Raw genomic sequence first — 22,500 nt, 5'->3', positions numbered from 1 at the left:
GCACTCCAGCCTGGGTGGCAGAGCAAGACTCCGTCTCAAAAAAAAAAAAAAAAAAATTTTTGTCTTTGGTGTCTGTTTATATATTTCAACTATTAAAACTTTTTCCTGGCAAATATTTAATGAGAATACTTGCCTAATTTTACAGGCAAATCTGTTTTATCACTTGCAGAATTGATTGGACAGCTTGAATCTACCTCTTTTAGTGCTGGTGGCCCTTGCTGTTTTGCCTCGTATTGTACTACTTCCTCCCATGTAATTCTTAAGCTGTAGCCATTCCTGGCTCTCTAAACAGGAGGCCTTTTTTCTCCTTGTTGGTTTGGCAAACTCCCATTTATCTTTTAGGTCCTAGCTCCCGTTTACCCAGCAGAATAGACTCCTGTCCATAACCAAAGGTGACCATCCCCCAACTCTCAAAGATGTCTACTAAAGACTGAATTAGGCACCCTCCTCCTACCTCATAATACTTACATTAAAATTTTTTCTGTTGTAAACTGAACTCCTTAAAGGGTGCTGCTTGTGTCATTCATTACTAAATTCACTGCCTAGAGCAGTGCCTGTCACTTATTAAGCGCAAAGTACATAGTTGAGTGAAAGCACTAAGATCTAAACATTCTAGCTGCGTGACCCCATAAAAATTACATTCAGGATGAGATAATGTCATATGTAGAGAAGAATAGATTAATTCAAAGAATAGACTTTAGTTAATATTATACCGTATTTGCTATATTACTTTTGATAAATATGTGTGCAGAGTTTTTTTTATTATTGCTGAATTATTTGTGAGTAAATTACAGACATAATGCCCCTTTGTCCTTAATTGCTTCTGCATGTATGTTTTAAGAACGAGGAATTCTTTTAGGGTAATGACAGTGAAATTCTCAGATTCAGGTATGTAACATTGATATGGTGCTGTTTGTTATCTAATGGGCAGTTCATATTCACATTCACTAATTGCCCATTATGATTTAGCAGTTCCCACTGGTTTGCCCATCCAGGATCCAATCCATGCTCATTTGTTGCATTTGCATTTAATTGACACATCTCTTCAGTCTCCTTTAATCTGAAACTGTTCGTCACTTTTTCTTGAGTACTTTTTTTTATTAAGCATATAGTTAGATACTATTTGTAACACAAAGATAACACCTCAGCCCATAAGGATTTTAGATTATACAATTTCCTTTCAGCATAATATCCAATTATGCAGATTCACATGACTAGCTATGTATACTTCTGATTTTTGAGGCATTATTCAAAGAACAGAGCTAAGGAGCTAAGGAGAACTATAAAACTAGAATTTAAGAAACATAAAATTTTTAAAACTTTTCCGTTTTTTTTTTCTTTTTTTTTTAAGATGGAGTTTTGCTCTTGTTGCCCAGGCTGGAGTGCAGTAGCATGATCTTGGGGGGTTCAAGCTATTCTCCTGCCTCAGCCTCCTGAGTAGCTGGGATTACAGGCATGCGCCACCCCGCCCAGCTAATTTTGTATTTTTAGTAGAGCTGGAATTTCTTCATGTTGGTCAGGCTGGTCTTGAACTCCCGACCTCTGGTGATTCACCCGCCTCGGCCTCCCCTTAGTGCTGGGACTACAGGTATGAGCCACCGCACCCAGCCTATGTTTTTTTTTTTCTTTTTTTTTTTTGGACAGGGTCTTGCTCTGTTACCTAGACTGGAGTGCAGCGGGGTGGTGATCATGGCTCACTGTAGCCTGGAACTCCTCGGATCAAGTGATCCTCTCACCCCAGCCTACTGAGTAACTAGAAAAACAGGTGTGGGGCTGGGTGTGGTGGCTCATACCTATAATCCAGCACTTTGGGAGGCCGAGGCGGGTGGATCACTTGAGGTCAGGAGTTCGACACCAGCCTGGCCAACATGGTGAAACCCTGTCTCTACTAAAAATACAAAACTTAACTGGGCGTGGTGGCGGGCGCATGTAATCCCAGCTGCTCAGGAGGCTGAGGCAGAATTGCAAGCAAGAGGTTGCACTGAGCCAAGAGCCCACCATTGCACTCCAGCCTGGGCAACAAGAGCGAAACTCTATCTCAAAAAAAAAAAGGAAGAAGAAGAAGAAGAAAAACAGGTGTGCACCACCATGCCAGGCTAATTTTTACTTATATTTTTTGTATAGATGGAGTCTCACTATGTTGGCTAGGCTGGTCTCGAACAACTGGGCTCAAGTGATCCTCCCTCTTTGGCCTTCCAAAGTGCTGAGATTGCAGGTGTGAGTCACTGTGCCCAGTCCCATTTTTCTGAAGTGCAGTTACTTGTCTAATACACACACACACACACACACACACACCCACCGAGTTTTTAATATATTCTTGATATGAATGTACTGTCCTGGTTTATCTTTTGACTCTCTTAATGGTGTCTTTGAAGACAGTTGTACATATTGATAGGCAAACTTTTAAGTCATCCAGCCTTAATTGTTAAAATTGTAAATCTAAGCCAACAAGATTGATTTATTAATCGAAAACATTATTAAGCTCTGTCTCAAACAGTAGATTAGACCTTAGTTTCGAAGAAGAGGAAAACCAAAGCATCTGGACTTTTCCTCTGATGGGAATGCTCAGACAGCTTGCATGGATCAGTTCCACATGATTGATGATTTAATGACCTTACCTTCTGTATGTAAATGTTAAGAATTGGGAAGTGGGAAATCTTGAAACCTCTATCACAAGCCTTCAGGATTTTATTCTGCGAAAGGTGTATAGTTTTGGTGTGTTTGAATGTCAGCTATCAGGTCTACAGAGGACTGGTTCTCTATATACCTGCTATACCACCTGTGGATACAGTATTAGAAACAATAGGGCATAAGAACTTTTTTTACGTCTCATATGCACTTTTGTACCAGCCTGTCATTTCTAGAAGCAGTGAATACAAGTAATGTCCCCTTTTTCTGAGTTTTGTCTTTAGAATAAATTTTAATGAACTAGAGGCCTAACAACTAAAATGAAAATTTCATCCAAATTTTTTGTTTCCAGGTCTTTGAAGAAACTGGTTTTGATATCAAAGACTATATTTGTAAGGATGATTACATTGAACTTCGAATCAATGACCAGCTTGCTCGTTTGTACATCATTCCAGGAATTCCAAAAGACACAAAATTTAACCCAAAAACTAGAAGAGAAATTCGGGTATGTAACAAGCATATTTTCAGGTTACTGGACAGTATCCCAAATGAATAAGTAGGGAATTCCTTTTATAAACTCCTTGATAAAAATTAACTAAATGAATTATTTTCTTCTGTGTTTCAGAACATTGAGTGGTTCTCTATTGAGAAATTGCCTTGTCATAGAAATGATATGACCCCCAAATCCAAACTTGGTTTGGCACCTAACAAATTTTTTATGGCCATTCCCTTTATCAGGTGTGTTCATATTTCTTGAAATGAAACTTACATGGTTGTGATAGTCATCTTCTGTCTGTAGCCATATTTTGAAAGTGAATTCTTAATGTTTCTGCAGACCATTAAGGGACTGGCTTTCTCGAAGATTTGGTGATTCCTCAGACAGTGACAATGGATTTTCCTCAACTGGTAGCACGCCAGCTAAACCCACTGTGGAGAAATTGAGGTAAAGAAATATATTCATGGAATCCTGATTTTCTGATAGTTTTTAAAAGTAGAATAATAGTATTTTGCTTCTAAAATTTGTAGAGGGTGTAAGATTTCTTTTTATAGATACTCTTTGTTACTGGTCTCACAGATAATAGAAGATTTTTTTAAAGGGTTTCTGATGAGATGAAAAAGGTTAATTGGAGTTGGAAAGGAGCTTCAGGCACCTTTTAAAATAGTATACTCAAGAGGATACCAACTTTTTAGATAGAACACTAGGAAAAAAAAGTCTTGTGTGTTCTTAGTGTTATTTCTCTGTTCTCTTATCCTACTTTTAAGATAATTGAGTTTCTAAAGACATTTGGATGGAGGATATATTAAGTTTTGTTTTCTTGTAGGGGAGAGGAAGGATGCTAATACAGCTTGTTAAATTGGAGATAGAACAGTGAAGACTTGGGCTTTTAAAAAATATTTCCCAGCTGGGCGCAGTGGCTCACGCCTGTAATCCCAGCACTTTGGGAGGCCGAGGCAGGTGGATCACCTGAGGTCAGGAGTTTGAGAACAGCCTGGCCAGCATGGTGAAACCCTATCTGTACTAAAAATACAAAAAATAGCCCGGTGTGGTGGCAGGCACCTGTAATCCCAGCTACTCAGGAGGCTGAGGCAGGAGAATCTCTTGAACCCGGGAGGCGGAGGTTACAGTGAGCCAAGATAGTGGCACTGTACTCTAGCCTGGGTGACAGAGCGAGACTCTTGTCTCAAAAAATAAAAAATAAAAAAAAATTTGTATCAGAGACTGTGTATTATCAAAAGTGACTACTACTTGGACATGAACCACGAAGAACATTTTCTTGCTTGGAACTTTTTGTTTTCATTGCCCAGGCTGGAGTACAGTGGCATGATCACAGCTCACTGCAGCCTTGACCTCCCAGACTCAAGTAATTGTCCCACTTAGTACCCTGAGTTGCTGGGAACACAGGCAGATGCCACTAAGCCTGGCTAATTTTTTAAAATTTTTTGTAAAGATGGGACTCTCCCTATGTTGCCCAGGTTGCTGTTAAACTCTTGGGCTCCAGTGATCCTCCTGCCTCAGCTTCCCAAAGTTTTGAGATTACAGGGGTGAGCCACCCTGCCTGGCCTCTGGCTTACAACTTAATTGCATCCAAGTCAGTTACAGAGTAGGCTGGGGAAGTAACTTTGTTAAATAAGCCTGTGTTTTTAAGCATATATATATATATATATATATAAAGCATAATCACCTTGTTAGAAAGTTGCCTATGTTAGATTCAGAAAGAGTTGATTTTTACATTTTCTGTAATTTGGATTTGCTTTTATGACAGAGCTTCAGAAATAGGAGTAAACCACCTCTATAGTAAGTATTTCTTAAATAGGTAGCATTCCATTTTAGATGAATATTCTGAGGACAGGAGCTTGGACTAAAAGGCCTGATGTCTTTCAGAATCTATGGTTATTGTAATATTAGTCAGAAGTTGGTCTCGAACTCCTGACCTTGAGTGAGCTACCCTCCTTGGCCTTCCAAAGTGCTGGGAGTATAGGTGTGAGCTACCGCGCTCAGCGTGCCTGAGTACAACATTTTAAAATTAGATTCTTTTGCAGAAGAATTCGAAACTGGGTCTTAATTTGCTCATTCATTATCTTGTGCCCTTTAATTTTATATTTTAGAGGGTAGCTTACTTTCTCAGATCCTCTTCCAGCTAGGATGTGGTCTGTAACTGACTTGTACAGTTTCAAAAAATTAGCAGGGCAAGGTGGCATGTGCCTGTAGTCTCAGCGACTTTGGAGACTGAGGTGAAAGAATTGCTTGAGCCTGAGCGGTTGAGGCCACGGTGAGCTGTGATCCTGCCCTGCACTCCAGCCTGGATGACAGAGGGAAACCCAGTCTCAAAAAAGGAAAATACATTCATTTGTTTCATCAAAATTTAGATTTATATTCTCCATATTTGTTAATGTACACTATAATCACTTATAGGGAGGAGATGGCCTGGATAATTTTTTAAAGTCTAGGATGAAAAATAGTAATAGCTTATTAATTCATTCAAGAAATACTTATTGAATACCAGGCACTTATCTGGGTGATGAGGATAAAGCAGTACAGATTAAAATCTCTGCCCTCATAGAACTTATATTCCAGTGGGGGAGATAGACAGTAAATAAGAAAATAAAACATGTAGTCTATAAATTTAACTATTAAGGTGTTAAAAGAACTATAAGTGAACATTTTCTGATTTGATTATTTTTTAAATCTTGGTATAGTCGAACCAAATTCCGCCACAGTCAGCAGTTATTTCCTGACGGTTCTCCTGGTGACCAGTGGGTAAAGCACAGGCAATCACTGCAGCAAAAGCCATATAATAATCATTCTGAAATGTCTGACCTTTTAAAAGGAAAGGTGAGTGATACACAAGTACAGTCTTTTCAGAAGTTTAGATCTTTGGCTTTGAAATCATTCTCAATTGAGGAATTACATCTTAATAGTTACCGAGAGCTCTGAGTTACTGATCAAAGCCTTGTATGTTCCTTACTTGTGATTTGAAGTAGGGCTGAGGCTTCTTAACGTTTACAGTTCTGGTGTAAATCCAGTACAGTGAATAATAAGAATTAACATCTGACTTTTGTGTATATGCTGCCAATGAAAGGTTCATTTGAAAATAAGTCATAAGGAAAATATTTTCCAAATTAACATAAGTGGGATCTATTGGCTTTTGTTCAGGAAGAAAAAGTAACAGCATATTGTAAACTTCGATTTTCATTGTTGTATTTGAGTGTATAATTACACTGCTATTAATACTGGTTTTTCCTTTTTCCACATGTTCTAAGCACCACTATTTATTCGTAACACTGTTAATGCACATTTTGCTTGTTTCCAGTTTGGGGCTTTAACAGTGCTACTATGAACATTCCTATACCTGTCTTTTGGTGAATATACACAGTTCTGTGTAACTAAAAGGAAAGAAAAGTAGAATTGTTGGATCACTGGATATGCCTGTGTTATTTAGTATCTATTTGCTAATTTCCTCAAGTTATTTATATCCTCAGCAAAATACATGAGAGTTCTAATTGTTCCACATCTTTACTAATACTTGATATTATCTGTCTTTTTAATTTCAGGTTTCAATGTTACTTTTTTTTTTTTTTTTTAATTTTAAAAATATACTGGGCTTGGTTGGGCATGGTGGCTCATGGCTGTAATCTCAGCACTTTGGGAGGCCGAGGTGGTGGATCACCTGAGGTCAGGAGTTCGAGACCAGCCTGACCAACATGGTGAAACCCTGTCTTTACTAAAAATACAAAAAATTAGCCGGGCGTAGTGGCAGACTCTTGTAATCCCAGTTACTTCGGAGCCCGAGGCAGGAGAATTGCTTGAATCCGGGAAGCAGAGGCTGCAGTGAGCCAAGATTGTGCCATTGCACTCCAGCCTGGGCAATAAGAGCGAAACTCTGTCTCAAAGAAACAAAACAAAACAAAAAATTGTGTGTGTGTGTGTGTGTGTATTATATATATATACTGGGCTTGTCAAAATTAAACTTTTATGCTTCAGAAGACATTTTCAAAATAGTGAAAAGATAGCCCACAAAATAGGAGAAAATATTTGCAAATTGTATATGATAAGAGGTTAATATCCAGAATATGTAAAGAATTCTTGGAACTCAGCAACAACAAAACAACCTAATTTAAAACTGGACAGAAGACTTGAATAGACAGTTCTGCAAAGAAGATATGCAAATGGCCAATAAGTACACAAAAGATGCTCAACATTATTAATCATTAGGGAACATTATTAATAATCAGTGGTATCTCCACAGTGAGATACCACTTCTTACCCATTAGGATGGCTATAATAAAAAACAAAAATAACAAAACAGAAAGCAAGTATTGCTGAGGATGTGGAGAAATTAGAGACCTTGTGCATTACTGATGGGAGTGTAAAATGGTGCAGCTGCTGTGGAAAACAGTTTGGCAATTTCTCAGTTAAACATAGAGTTACCATATGACTCAGCAATCCCATTCCTAGGTAATACCCAAAAGAATTGAAAGCAGGAACTTAAACAGCTAACTTGTATACCAATGTTCATATCAGCATTATTCACAATAGCCAAAAGGTGGAAACAACTCATATGCCTGTCAACAGATGAATGGATAAAGAATGTGGCGTATACCCATAATGGAATATCATTCAGCCTTAAAGAAATTATGAAATGAAATTCTGCCCAGGCATGGTGGCTCATGCCTATAATCCCAACTCTTTGGTACTTGAGCCCAGTAGTTGGAGACCCACCTGGGCAGCATGTCTCTACTACTAAAAATAGACAAAATTAGTCAGGCATGGTAGTGTACGCATGTAGTTCCAGCTGCTCAGGAGGCTGAGGTGGGAGAATCAAGTGAGCCTGGGAAGTCAAGGCTGTAGTGGCGCCACTGCATTCCAACCTGGGCAACGGGAGTGAGACCCAGTCTCCAAAAAAAAAAAAAAAAATTCTGAAGCATGCTACAGTATGGGTGAACCTCGAGGACATTATGCTAAGTGAAATAAGCCAGACACAAAAGGATAAATATTGTATTAATGTTAATCTATTCCTAAATAGGCAAATTCATAGAGACACAAAGTCAATTAGAGATTACCAAGGCTAGAGGGAGAGGAGAATAGGGAGTTACTGTTTATTGGTTGCAAGGTTTTTGTTTGGGATGATAGAAGTTGGGGAAGTGGGTAGTGCTGACTATACTTAATGCCACTGAATTATACAATCACAAGTGGTTGATGTGGTAAATTGTATGTATATTGTATCACAATTAAAACACATGCTGGGAAAAGTGGAATGAAACTAAATTGAAAGTGTACAGTAACGTGAGTCATTCAAAGCCATATTTTCTTCACATCACTTACTTAGGTTATTATTTTCCAGCTATTTTAGCAGCTGGTAATTTTTTTCTATAGGTTAGAATGTAAATAAACATTCTTATTTTATAAATGTATATTTTAGAAGTTCCTCCTGTTTATACTATTTAGCCAGTCCTCAAATTGCTATCATTTCAATATCTCAAATGACAAATTAATGTTTAAAATGTTCGTTTTAATTTAAACTTAAGAATTTTTTGGTAGGAAAATTATCTTAAAGCAATTTAATAGCAAGATTTAAACTATTGCATGTCTAAGTTTAGGAATAATGCCCACATTTTAAAAACATCAATCTTAGCCAGGCACAGTGGCTCACGCCTGTAATTCTAGCACTTTGGGAGGCCAACGTGGGTGGATCACTTGAGGTCAGGAGTTTGAGACCAGCCTGGCCAACATGGTGAAAACCTTCACCGTCTCTATTAAGAATACAAAAATTAGCCAGGTGTGGTGGCATGTGCTTGTAATCCCAGCTACTCGCAAGGCTGAGGCAGGAGAATCGCTTGAACCTGGGAGGCGAGGTTGCAGTGAGCCAAGTACTGCGCTCCAGCCTGGGCAACACAGTGAGACTCTATTTAAAAAATAGTAATCTTTGTTATTTTGTAAAAATATAGTAAACATTTCATAAAAATTAATAGTGCTTATTAATAATTTAAAGCAGATTTCTAGGGTAACGATTACTACAGTTACCCATTTTCTGCTTTAAGAACTGTAGCCAATGTCCCTCGGCATTCCTTTACAGAGAAGTTCCATTTATGCATTAGAAGCAAAATCTATAAGCAGACATGGGATAAGGCAAGAGGTGTGGAAAGATATCTGTTTTTTTCTTTATTCTTTTTTTTTTTTTTTTTTTTTTTTAAGAGACAGAGTCTCCCTCTGTCACCCAAGCTGTAGTGCAGTGGTGCCATCTCGACTCACTGCAACCTCCGCCTCCTGGGTTTGGGCGATTCTCCTGCCTCAGCCTCCTGAGTAGCTGGGACTATAGGCGTGCGCCATCACGCCCGGATAATTTTTTGTATTTTTAGTAGAGATGGGGTTTTGCTGTGTTAGCCAGGATGTGGTCTCATCTCCTGACCTCGTGATCCATGCGCCTCAGCCTCCCAAGGTGCTGGGATTACAGGCATGAGCCACTGTGCCCAGCCGAGGTATGGAAAGATGTCTAGGGGCAAGTGTATTTGCTATTTCATACCTTTAGAGAACTCTTGCTTTGGTTGGGAAGCACTGACTAATATAAGAAAATACATTGATAGAATTCATGAAAATTTGGGTAGGAGAAGCTTTGCTAAAAATTTGATTCAACCAGCTAAACATATTCATGGGGTGCTTTTTTTGTGCTATTACATTATACTATAGATTCATATTTTATTTCTTATTGGAAAAACAGAATCAAAGTGTGAGGGGAAATGGCAGAAAACAGTATCAAGATTCACCTAATCAAAAGAAAAGAACAAATGGGCTTCAGCCAGCAAAGCAGCAGAATTCTTTGATGGTAAGAGTTACAGCTCTCACACTAAGTAGGTAGTTCATCTTCTGAAGAGTGAAACAAGGGCATTGCCAAAGAACAGGAATGTTACTTGCTTTGTTCTTATTTTAATTGATATACTAGTAGGATTTTTATGTAGCTGAATTGTGTACTATTCACACTAAAATTCTCTGGCTGCTCTTAATTACAAATTTATCATGTTGAGTCACCTGTACATCTAATTTTTTATGTGGCTGTTTACATTTATTATAATATCGTTGTGTACTCAAACCTGTTCTCAAGAGCAATTACTTGGCTGTTGCTCCGTGTTTTTCTAAATACTGTGTATTATTTCAATGAAGGTAAAAGTTTGGGGGAATTCATGTATTTTTTTCTCGAGGTTGATAGAGTTTAGAAAATTAAGAAAACAAACACAGCACTCACAGCCAGTGCTATTGTCATTAGGCCTAATGACAAATAACTGAATAATTTAAAGCATTTTCTTTCATTCTTTTGTTTAGTCAGTCCTCCAAAAGTTAATTCATAACTAACAGTCTCCTGCGTTATCTTTTCTGTAAGTCCTGATGTTTGTATATTGGGTTTTCTTATTGTAGCTTCACCTGTTTTTCATTTATTGGTGAGTAATAATAGCAATTTCAAATTTTTAGCAAAAATATTTTACCTGAATTCCCTGGGTGTTTACTTAATTTGGGTTCTAATGACTCATTTCACTACTTTACCTTTATTATTATTTCTCTTCTGTCTGATAAAAGTGGTGACAAGGTGACAAAAACAGAGAAGACAATCTTAATATAATTCAACAGCTGTTTTTAACAAAATTTTTTTTTTCTGAGATGGACTCTCACTCTGTCGCCAAGCTGGAGTACAGTGGCACGATCTCGGCTCACTGCAACCTCTACCTCACCGGGTTCAGGTGATTCCCTTGTCTCAGCCTCCTGAGTAGCTAGGACTACGGGCATGCACCACCATCCCGGCTAGTTTTTTTGTATTTTAGTATGAGACAGGGTTTGACCATGTTGGCCAGGATAGTCTCGATCTCCTGACCTCGTGATCCACCTGCCTTGGCCTCCCAAAGTGCTGGGATTACAGGTGTGAGCCACCGCTCCCGGCTGACAATAACTTATTGATAATATTGTACAAGTGTTAATTGTCCTCAAATTAATATATAAGTTTAATATGATACCAGTAAAATTCCTTGTAGATTTTTTGGGAGAACTTCACAAATTACTCTTAAATTTGTCTAGAAGAACTTGAATAGATTTTTAGAAGTTGTTTAAGAAGAAAGTTAATGATGGAGAGCAAGTTATAAGCAGTTTTTTAAGAGAAGAAATAAAAGGGACTGATAAACATATAAAAGTATTAAACTGTATGTGTGGTCAAAGAATGTAAATTGAAATGGGATACATTTCTCCCATCAGATTGGCAAAGATGAAAAGAAATAACCCAGTTGTGTATTGAATGTATTGGTAACACATAAAAATTACTAATTGGTACAACCTTCTAGAGAGGAGTTTTGCTATATCAAAACCCTAAAAAAGTGTTCACCTTTTCCCTAGAAGAGGAATCTAAAGAATGTTTACCCCCTTTATGATGAAAACCTGGAAAACAACCTAAATATCCAAGAAAATGATGTTAAATACAGTATTGTAGATCTGTGCAGTAGATTACCATGAAGTTGCTAAAAATGACGATGTACATTTATTGAAAAAGGAACTTGTTCACAATATATTTTAAAATTATCGTTCTAGTATGTATCATGTAATTCCATTTAAAGTTTGCAATTTTATGAAAAGATGTTAACACACATCTTCATAGGAAAAAGCTAGAAAGATATAATACTAATTAGCTCTGGGTTGAGAAATGTAATGAGTAATCTTTTTGTTTTTTTATATTTTTTGAGACAGGGCCTTGCTCTGTCGTCTAGAGTACAGTGGCATGTACATTGCTTACTCTAGCCTTGAACTTCAGGGCTCAAGCCATTTTCCTGCCTCAGCTCTTTTGTCTTTTTGAGACAGGGTTTTGCTCTGTCACCCAGGCTGAAATGCAGTGGTGCGATCTTGGCTCATTGCAACCTCTACTTCCTTGGTTCAAGCAGTCCTCCCACCTCAGCCTCCAGAGCAGCTGGGACTATAGGTGTGTGGCACCACACCCTACTACTTCTTGTGTGTGTGTGTGTGTGTGTGTGTGTGTGTGTGTGTGTGTGTGTGTGTGTATATATATATATTTTTTTTTTTTTTTGGTAGAAATAGGTCTCACCATGTTGCCCAGACTGGTCTTGAACTCCTGGGCTCAAGCGGTCCTCATGCTTTGACTTCCCAAAGTGCTGGGATTACAGGTGTGAGCCACTGTGCCTGGCCACCTCAGCTAAATTAGTTAGCTCTGGCTGATTTTTATGTTTTAGAAATAAAGTATGTTGGGAGGTGACCTTGCTGGTCTCAAACTCCTGGCCTCAAGTGATCCTTTTGCTTCAGCCTCTCAAAGTGCTGGGATTACAGGCATGAGCCACCACACCTAGCCAATACTTGTCTGGTTTTTTGATATCTTTATAATGTATATGTATGTAATCAAGAACTAAAAAAAATTGTAGGTGTGAAAAGTAAATACAAAAATACTGGTGAGAGAATGGGATAATTATATTCCTGGTTCAGTTTTCTCCCTGAGAAATTTGATAATACATCTTTTGATTTTTAGTAAGTGAAGTTAACTGGTGACTGTGTTGTATGTGTGTGTTTTTTTTTTTTTTTTTTTTTAACAGAAGTGTGAAAAGAAACTTCATCCACGGAAACTTCAGGATAATTTTGAAACAGGCAAGTCATTTCCTATCTTTTTATAATCTTTGCCTTGTGGGAATTGGTTTGGTTTACCTAACTTTTATTTTAGTGGGAGTATGCGACCTGTGATAGTTAGGCAGGAAGAGTTGCATATGTTCTGTAGAAAGAGTTCATATATGTAGAGTTCTCTAAGAAACTGGCTGAAACAAATTCATTTAGATGAAATTACTTCCCTTCAGACTGTGCTGTTTCTTTTATGAATGTTAAGCCTTAGTCCTATGCATTAATATTTTAAATACGTAAATAATTGTGTAAGGATTTGGGGAGAGTAGAAAGAATCCAGTATTGTAAAGGCTAGGAAACCTCATTCTCAGATCTATGTAAGGGGTGCACTGACTTTAGAAGGGGAACATTTTTGGGGGGTAATCACTGGTTCTTCCCGTATACACATTAGTAAATTTGTATGCCTTTTTTCCAATTAAAAGGAACATTTTTCCCTCTTTTGGAGGCAATGTTCAACTTTTTAAGGTGATACTAAGTATAGGTTTTATTAAAGATACTTGGAATTTCTCCTTCCTTGGTTATGAAAAGTAGGTGTGTTGTCTGATTTGGAAAGTAATCCTAGTGAATGTAGAAAGCTCTTTGTTAAATACTGATTTAGTAGATGCTACTTGGAAGTGCTGAGATTTTTTTCTTAGGTGCTATTTTTGAATTGTATGAAATTTCCTGTGCAGTAGATACTCATTTATTCACCACCTAAATTTAAGGCTTTCATATAGAAAAGTCTTAAGAAATGAAAAGCATTATTGTATTCTTTTTCTGTAATACTGTCTGTGATTTAAGCAAGATAATGCTATTTTAAAAGACATGCCTTAACTTTATTATGGAAAGTTACTGTTAACTATGAAGAAAGGAATTATCATTACAATTTAGTTTGATATAGTCCCACTTTTTTATTTTTGTTTTTGTTACCTATGCTTTTGGGGTCATATACAAAAAAAATCATGGTGAAGATCGGCGTCAGAGGGTTTTTTCCCTGTTTTCTTCTAGGAATGCTACAGTTTCGGGTCTTGCATTTAAGTCTTTTATCCATTTCAAGTTCATTTTTATGTGTGGTATATGATAAGGATCCAGTTCTTTTGCATGTGGATATCCAGTTTTCCCAGCATCATTTATTGAAGAGTCTATTATTTCTCCTCATAGTATAGAGAAGTTATGGGAGTATAAGTCTTCTTAATAGGATTTTTTTCTGGCCACCTTGGGTGGTGGGGACATGTTAGGCATATAGTGAAATCTAATTAACATATATTCAGAAATCAGTTATTTTACAGAATCTTTTAAAAGCCGTATATTCGGGGACATTAAAAAGGGTACACCATGCCAGCCTGGGCAACATAGCAAGACTTTTGTCTCTACAAAAATTAAAAATGAGCCAGGTGTGGTGGCACATACCTGTAGTCCCAGCTACTTAAGAGGCTGAGGCAAAAGATCACTTGAGCCCAGGAAGTTGAGGCTGAGTGAGCTGTGATTATCACTGTACTCCAGCCTGGGCAACAGAATGAGACTCTGTCTCAAAAAAAAAAAAAAAAAAAAAAAAAAGGGTGCAGCACACCACAACTTGGTATGTTGATCTTAGTTGGGCATTATATGGATATATAAAATTTTGAGTTGTGTTGAGAAGTATAAAAGGATTCATGTCCTGGGAGGCCTCATCCTCATTTCAGACTTACTTTCTGCCACAGTTTCTTGATGTCCATTCCAAACCTACTTTCTGGTTAAGTGCCTGGTCTGTTTAAAAGGTGGGGAAAAAAAGCCCAGATAAATTGGAGTTTTGTTGTACTATGCTTTCAAAAATTTGGATTTTTCTTTTTTTTTCTTATTTTTTTCTTTTGCTTTTTGAGATGGAGTCGCTATGTCACCCAGGCTGGAGTGTAATGGCACGATCTCGGCTCACTTCAACCTCCACCTCCCAGGTTCAAGCCATTCTCCTGCCTCAGCCTCCTGAGTAGCTGGGATTACAGGCATGTGCCACCATGCCTGGCTAATTTTTGCATTTTTAGTACGGACGGGGTTTCACCATCTTGTCCGGGGTGGTCTTGAACTCCTGACCTTGTGATCTGCCCTCGTTGACCTCCCAAAGTGCTGGGATTACAGGCATGAGCCACCATGCCTGGCTGGATTTTTCTTTATGGTGATAAGTTCCTGGAAATCTTGGTAAACCCCAGCTTTATTTTTCTGTAACAAAATGCACATATAGGAGGCGAAGCACATGTAGGAGGTAAAGTTATGCTCATTTTGAAAGCAAAGGAATGTCAAGGGTCTTAATGACTGAGATTAAGATTTTGAATATGTGGAAATAATAATAGATTGAAAATGCAGTTGACTACCAGTTTAGGGAAAGGAAAATACATACTTTGGTGGTTCTATTTAGGGTTAGAGTCTGGGAAAATAAACATATACTCAAAACTAATTCTTTTGTAACAAAAGGCAAAGGGCAGTATTTGATTTCTTACTAAGGTTATTGAGCTTATTTATTTTGTTTTTTTTAAACAGATGCTGTATATGACTTACCTAGCTCCAATGAAGACCAGTTGCTAGAGCATGCCGAGGGACAGCCCGTGGCGTGTAATGGACATTGCAAGTTCCCCTTTTCATCCAGAGCCTTTTTGAGTTTCAAGTTTGACCATAATGCTATAATGAAAATCTTGGACCTTTGATAGCAGCAAATATATTGTAAATATCCCAGGATCAGAGACCTGTTGGATTTGAGTGGGTGTCTCCTCAAGCCTTACCTTTCTCAGGTGTTTTAAAGAAATGCAGGGAGGCAATGTTTCTGAAGACATTTTCTGTTTATAAGAGAGAGTAGAAAGAAACACGAGTTTGCACTGTAAATGCAGTTATAACCTTTTATACAGATTTACCTTTTCAGTGTTTAGTACAAGGTTAAGTTGCTTTCTTTGAGGGCATTTATTCTGTGTGACTGTGGGTTTTATTTTGTATTCTGGTTGAGAAAATAATGTATTGAGTTACTGTCAAGTAGCCAAGTTAATGGGAATGCTCCATCTACCTGTTACAGTGATTGCAATAATAGTATATTGGAGTTTTTCAAAGAAACTTAATGCCCAATTATTAAATGAACACAAGAGCTGAAATGTCGCATTTGTCGGGATTACAGGTGATCTACTTTGGTGACATTTTGTACTTCTCTCTGCTTATAACCACTGAGGTTTTCTAATCTTCCTCTGGAGTTTCAGTGAAAGGATTTATTGAGAGCAGCTTCTGGAATATAATGTGCATGTCCATAATGAACTCTTAGCACTTCATAAGGAAAAAGTCTGTAGCCTGGAGGGGCTTGAGTGGATGGGAGTTGATGCTGTGATTTTGAGCTGTGGTTACATGCAGTCAGTAAACCTGTGAGACTGCTGGAGGAAATGTAGCAGAGAGCATGGAGGCTGGGACCCAGCACCTACTTTAGGTCATGTCTTTACCATCCTGCCTCCAACCCTTTAGTCTTGTAGACTTTTATTCTTGTGGAAATTTCTTCTATATTCCAGTTGTATAAATATGTATGAAAAACTGACATTACTGGGTTTTACATTGCATCTCCAGTATTGATCTTTGGATTAATACTGTTATATTTGTTTTATTAGGTTCCAATTTGCAATAGTAGCAGTGACTGACATGCTTTTATTGGCCTGCTAAGCCCCTGGATGATGGAGTGAGAAGAAGGGAAGGGGTATGCAGTTTACCCAAGTCCAAATAAAGCATTTCACTAGGTTACACGTTATGTATATGTCTTACACAATAGTAACATACATAACTCACTCCTAGGAATGTATTTTGCTTCAGAATTTTTAAATTCACATAAGGATGGCAGTGCCCATTTTAAGGAGGATTTCAGCTATAATTGAGGACAATCACCAGGGTGTTAAGGGGGCTTTAGTGTTTTGGTTGCGTCTGACCTCATTGAAGGAATTTTTTGGGAATGGGGGTGTTCGAGTATGTGTGTGTGTGTGTGTGTGTGTGTGTATCATGTGGGTTTTAAAAATCCTTTTTTACAGTGGTATCCACAAAATTACTTCTCTGCTTATAAATGTTATTGTAGAAAACTTTATTCTTTGTAGGTAGCCTATTTAATCGGGTTCCACTGAACCTCATGGGACTTTTAAAAGAAGGGCTATTTAAGGAATTCACTTGGTAGTACTTTGCTTTAGCTTTTAAATGGCTTGATTTTAAAGGAGAAATTCTATTTATTAATGAAGGTGTCACCCTTTTGGTGCTAAGCAGAATTCACAATTAAAGCAGTGTGTATGGAATTATGATATTCAGAATCCTGCATCTTTTAATGTGACAAATGTTTGAATCCTGTGACCTTTGCTTTTTAATGCGTTGTATGATTGTGTTTGGAAGCTTTTACTGTCCTTTTCAGAAATACGGCTGCTTTGCTTGGGTCTCTTTGAGCCATATTTATAGTTGGTCCCAGCATTCCAGACTTCTGTTGTTAAAGGAGTGAAAATGTAGTTTGCCTGGCAGATGAATAATTTTCACTCATTTACTGTCTTCTGGAAACCATTTAACTTTTACTGTGTTTTTTTTTGGTATGTGTGTGTGTTTTTTTTTTCTTTTCAAGTGCATACTTTGGCCAGTCTTCCTGGTGCCTGTGGAGTTGGATTTGTCAGCTCTCAATACTGAAGCAAAAGAGATTAGTTACCGGAAGTATGGCCTCTAATGGTGTTGAGCCTTTTCAAGAACCAACAAATTATCTTTGTGATTACAGTAGTTTAACTATGGTTAAATGTTATTGCTGTTGCGCTGCTTTATTTAATGCACTGTGGAACAAAATATAAGGGTATTGTTGGGATGTGATTATGGTAACTTAAAGCTTTTAGCTCTCCTCAAAGTTTGAGGTTAAAAAAAAGTTAAAAGATGTAAGTTAAAGTTTATGTGTGTGATGTGACTTAACTATGCAGAAAATATTTAAGTTGGATGTACCTGGTTTAGGTACATCTACTATACTTATTCCCTCAAACCTGGGTAATAGTTTCTCAGTGTTCAGGTTACCTTGAGAAAGGCCAAGCTTAGTGAACTGGATTTCTCCTTTGAGAAGTTTTAGTATGGTTTGAGGAAATCAAGTGATAAAGGAGTATGCTGAATATGCAATAATTTACTTCTACTGAGTGCTGCATTTTAAGAAGCTAGATGAGAAGAGTAGTTGGTTTGCTTCGTTATGTTTTGTCTTTGAGAGAGATACCGGTCTTGGAATTCACTTTTTAAATGTTATGTTCCAACCTTATATGTTCCAAGGTGCAGTGCACTGTGAATCTTTTATTTTAAAACAGTTTGTGGGTGCTTTTATGTATAACTTTAATGATTTATAAGATGCTAAATGAATTGTTTTTGTACCTAACCATTGTAATCCAAAAGATAAGGGTGTGGTTTACATGCTTTTCAAAAATTTGTGTTAAGAAGTAGCAAATGAATGGTTTAGAATTTCAAATAGTGATACCCTCCTGAGACATGAGCATTTGGAGAGGCCTAATAGAACTCATATAGTGTGGGTGAAATTTGATTAAAGATGTTGGAAAATTAAGTTGGATTTTTGTATTCGTATATAAAGGAAAGTCTCCCAATGCTGTCAAAGGAATTTTGGTCACTACTTGCTGTTCTGAGCTTTGAATATCCTTATTTTTCTATTAAATACCAGTTAGTAAGTATAGCTAATGAAGACATATAATGAAAGTAATTTTATGCTGTAAGATTGAGTTGGTACTTTTCCTTTTGAAGGCTTTAGTAATTTGTATGTAATGTCAAATAAAGGAATTCAAATCTCAGTAAATAACAGCCTTCTACTATAGGAATTAGATTCTTCTATAAAATTCACCATATTGTGTCCTATAGAGAAGTTAAGGTCTGAGTGCATGTGTGCGTTAAAAACACTACCTATTCTCTCACGGACCTATTTCTCATCCTTTCTCTTTTCATCTCCAACAGTTAAACGGTAAGGAAAGCAAAGTTAATTATAAAAATTAGACATTTTGCCAAGTTACTTTTCTTACCACAGTACCCTCTCTTGGCTTTTTTTTTTTTTTTAGACGGAGTTTCACTCTTGTTGCCCAGGCTGGAGTGCAATGGTGCAATCTCGGCTCACTGCAACCTCTGCCTCCCGGGTTCAAGCGATTCTCCTGCCTCAGCCTCCCAAGTAGCTGGGATTACAGGCATGCGCCACTGCGCCTGGCTATTTCTGTATTTTTAGTAGAGATGGGGTTTTTCCATGTTGGTCGAGCTGGTCTCTCTTGGCTTTTTATCTGTATTTTTGTACCAGTGGACCTCCCTGCCTCCTGAGACTGTTTTGATTGACATCTTTTGTGTTTCTATATTTTCTGAGGCAGTACTTTCTATGTTAATCATAGTAATAAAGTCAGATTCATTAACTTTTCTTCCTAGTAATTTTGACTTGGATTATTTTCTAGCCTGGGGGGATGGGGTTCATATGTGTTGTTGTAACTTTAGATTAATAAGCAAGACTATTTTTTTTGTTTGAAGGTATCCTTTACATACCTTCTCTAGGTAAACAAGTGTTAGTAAAAACAATTTTGTCAAACGGTATTCTTGACAGCTTGGTAAAGTCTAGGTAGAGTTTCTCATTTTGTATTATGTCCTAAGACTTTAAAGTGCATTTGTCTAGTTGCCAAAAATTATAAATATGAGATGATGATGGGCTTTCTCAGCATCTTTTTGCTTCCTAGAATTGAGTTACTCTTGAAGTCTGTACTCCTGTGTCACAAAGATGGCAGATTGCAAATGGGCAGTACAGGCTTTGCCCCATGCTTTCAAAGTAGGATTCTGGATTGCAGTTTCAAAAAATATGATAGATTATTGTTATAGAATCAGTGTCCTGAAGGGAGAAGAATAGCTATAGTTGCTGGGCAAAGAGTATAAGAAAGAAACTTTAGAGTATTTATCAATATTTGAGTGCTATATTATGTTCCAGGCTAGAAATGTGACCATTGCATGGCCTAAGTGTAGTCATTCATATATATATGAATATCTGTCTATCGGTATATATATGAATATCTGTATATGCGCATGTATCGCCATTGTCGAGTGTTTTCTAGCCCTGGATAAAGTTAATTTTTTCGAAGTATGATTGCCAAGCAATCCAGTGAATTTAAAGTAATTTTTCTCACTTTAAAGACTGGTGGTGAGGAGTGGTGAGGAGTCTGGTCCTTCCTGTACTGATACTATAGAACTCCAGTCAAACTCGAGTGCACTGCTTTCTTACAGGAAGACAACTCAGAACACAGCCATAATCTGCTGTGGTGTCGGTCACATCACAGTGCTTATACATTTGTCCTAAATGGTGATTCATTCTTTTCCATCTAACTTCCTTGTGACAAACAGCATTTACTATGGAAATAGTAGTCTGTAAATAGGGAAAAGAGTGAAAGTTACTCTCATGCATGGGAGTGGACTTAAAGGGTTGACTTCCACCAGCTGAGTACAAACAAGTGTAAAGAAAAACTATGATAAAGTATGGGGGTCTTATCTTGAGAATTGTTCATAATGAAATCTTTAATCTGGGTTATCAGAGTAATGAAATCACCAATAAAAACATTCCATTTATCTTGGATCTTCTGTGGTTAGCAGAGGAGTATGGTCTAGCTATGTTAGCAGCTTGAAGGCACAACCTAAAAGGAATGAGCTTTCACAGGGTGCTTACGTTAGTTGGGTAGCATTGGTCAAAGGTACTCTGAAGAGTGAATGCAGAAATCAATTGCCTGTGTTTGTAACCTTGTCCCACATGGACCCTAATGTTTAGTAGACTTCAGTCTTTTAGTCCAGTAGAAGACTACAGCCCTGAATATGTGTTTTCTGCTTTTTGGGGGAAGGTTTCCTGTAGGTGGTTGGGTGGTTTTTGGGTTATTGGCCACTGTTCGTTAAGTGCCATTTGAAGACCTGTTGTTTCTTAATCCTTTTTTTCTTGGTGTGACTGGCCAGGAAAAAGTCCATTGAGTTCTTTTTTTCTCCCTGGTGTCTTATCATTTCTATAGAATAATCCATCTTTTAAAATTTGTATTACATCTCTATAGCAAACCTGCCACAGACTTGCAAGTAGTGATTTTATCTTTCCTTCCTGAGAAGGTGATCTCACTTTTGATGTGTGGGTCACCTGTGGACACCTGTGCTCTTTTGAGTCTCAATGCTTGTAGCTTTCACATTGGCTTGGGAACAACAGACTTCTGCGTGGTTCTAGAGTGAAATGGGCAGTGTTCTGCTGGTCCTTAGTCTTTGAGAGGTCTTAGGCAACATCCTTAGTATAGTGGAATTTCTGAGGTCAAATTTAACATTTTAATGTATTCTCCTTTTAGTTCATTGAATCTGAGGTTCTAAATCTGTAGCTTCATTTTGAGCACAAGTCTGCATTGTCATTTTTTTTTTTTTTTTTTTTTTTTTGAGACGGAGTCTCGCTCTGTCGCCCAGGCTGGAGTGCAGTGGCCGGATCTCAGCTCACTGCAAGCTCCGCCTCCCGGGTTCACGCCATTCTCCTGCCTCAGCCTCCCGAGTAGCTGGGACTACAGGCGCCCGCCACCGTGCCCGGCTAGTTTTTTGTATTTTTTAGTAGAGATGGGGTTTCACCGTGTTAGCCAGGATGGTCTCGATCTCCTGACCTCGTGATCCACCCGTCTCGGCCTCCCAAAGTGCTGGGATTACAGGCTTGAGCCACCGCGCCCGGCCTGCATTGTCATTTTTTAAGTTTTAAGAGATTAGCAAGTATATGCTTTTGTGATACGTAGGAATAGACTGGCAGCAAATGAAAGTAAAGGTTATCAACTGTGAATGAAATTTAGATAATTCTTCAGCGATTGGTTAATTAGATGGGTTAGTGCTTTTGGAACATATAACAGTAGACTTGTATTCTTTATGCACTATACATATGATACGCACTGACAGAAAAGCACAGAAGACATACTGCTAAGAGTTTCTTTGTGCATTTCACTACTGTTCTAGGGGACTGCTGTCTCTTTGGTTCCTTTTAGGTTTGTGTTAGGATGTTGCACAAGTAAACATTTAATGTTAAATGCAAGTGTCCAAAGAAATGAGTCTTAAAGTTCTTTGGTCATATTTCACTTAAAAGTTAGGACAGGAGACAGCTAACCTGACTTCCATTTTACAAATATTAGAAACTTTCTTCAATAACAAAAATAGCGAAGGACAATAAAACCATAAACTATTTTGCTTTATGTCTATTTTTAAAAAATAATTGTTTTGAAGTTTGCTTATTAGCTTAATACCTTATAGTACTTTTAAAAAATCATCCTTGGTAATTATTGACTTATCCTATATCCATGTACAATTCAGTTTTATCTGTTAGCTTTAATAAAAATTGAAAACAATCTATTCAGAATAAAATAAACGGAATTATAGTTCATGTATTAGCATTTTTAAGTGATGTTCTCTTAATAAGATTGTCTTTTGTCTAACCAAAATAGGGCATACAAATTAGTTTGGATGGGAAAGGGGATAAGACTTGACTTTTTAATACTGTGCCTATTTCCAAAACAAGATTTGATGTGGCTTTTTATGCTATGCTTTGAAGACGTTCCTGGAAGATACATAGTCTTTAAACAATTTGGGAGTAAGTTTTAGTCAGAAAAAGGTGAAGATATTTATGCTGAGTCATGTTAAATTATTTTGAGACCTTTTGCTGGTAGACAAAAACTGAGGAAATGTTTCACTAAGTATATTATGGTCAATGAAAAAACCGGACTTTAGAGTAAATGTGA

The 22,500-nt window shown here is 37.5% G+C and overlaps 2 protein-coding genes across 5 annotated transcripts in view; one reads left to right on the top strand and one right to left on the bottom strand.

The window, feature by feature from the left end:
* Nucleotides 1–18,658, top strand: part of DCP2 (decapping mRNA 2) — an 84,349-nt gene extending 65,691 nt beyond the window's left edge. For 3 of the 4 annotated variants that reach the window (XM_050793078.1, XM_050793077.1, XM_050793080.1), the window contains 7 exons: nt 2,981–3,133; nt 3,254–3,366; nt 3,464–3,571; nt 5,827–5,962; nt 9,846–9,950; nt 12,700–12,751; nt 15,269–18,658. In XM_050793078.1, coding sequence (XP_050649035.1) covers nt 2,981–3,133; nt 3,254–3,366; nt 3,464–3,571; nt 5,827–5,962; nt 9,846–9,950; nt 12,700–12,751; nt 15,269–15,432 — 831 coding nt within the window. In that variant the 3' untranslated portion in view covers nt 15,433–18,658. The remainder of the gene's footprint in view (nt 1–2,980; nt 3,134–3,253; nt 3,367–3,463; nt 3,572–5,826; nt 5,963–9,845; nt 9,951–12,699; nt 12,752–15,268) is intronic. The other variant, XM_050793079.1, reaches the window with a different exon arrangement.
* REEP5 (receptor accessory protein 5) overlaps nt 1–22,500 on the bottom strand; it is an 806,416-nt gene that overhangs the window by 112,907 nt on the left and 671,009 nt on the right. The window lies entirely within an intron of this gene.

Source organism: Macaca thibetana, chromosome 6 (genome assembly GCF_024542745.1).
Source record: "Macaca thibetana thibetana isolate TM-01 chromosome 6, ASM2454274v1, whole genome shotgun sequence".
In the NCBI taxonomy this organism is placed as follows: Eukaryota; Metazoa; Chordata; class Mammalia; order Primates; family Cercopithecidae; genus Macaca; species Macaca thibetana.
The sequence above is the reverse complement of the archived record's forward strand: the minus strand, read 5'-3'. Positions and strand labels throughout refer to the sequence as shown.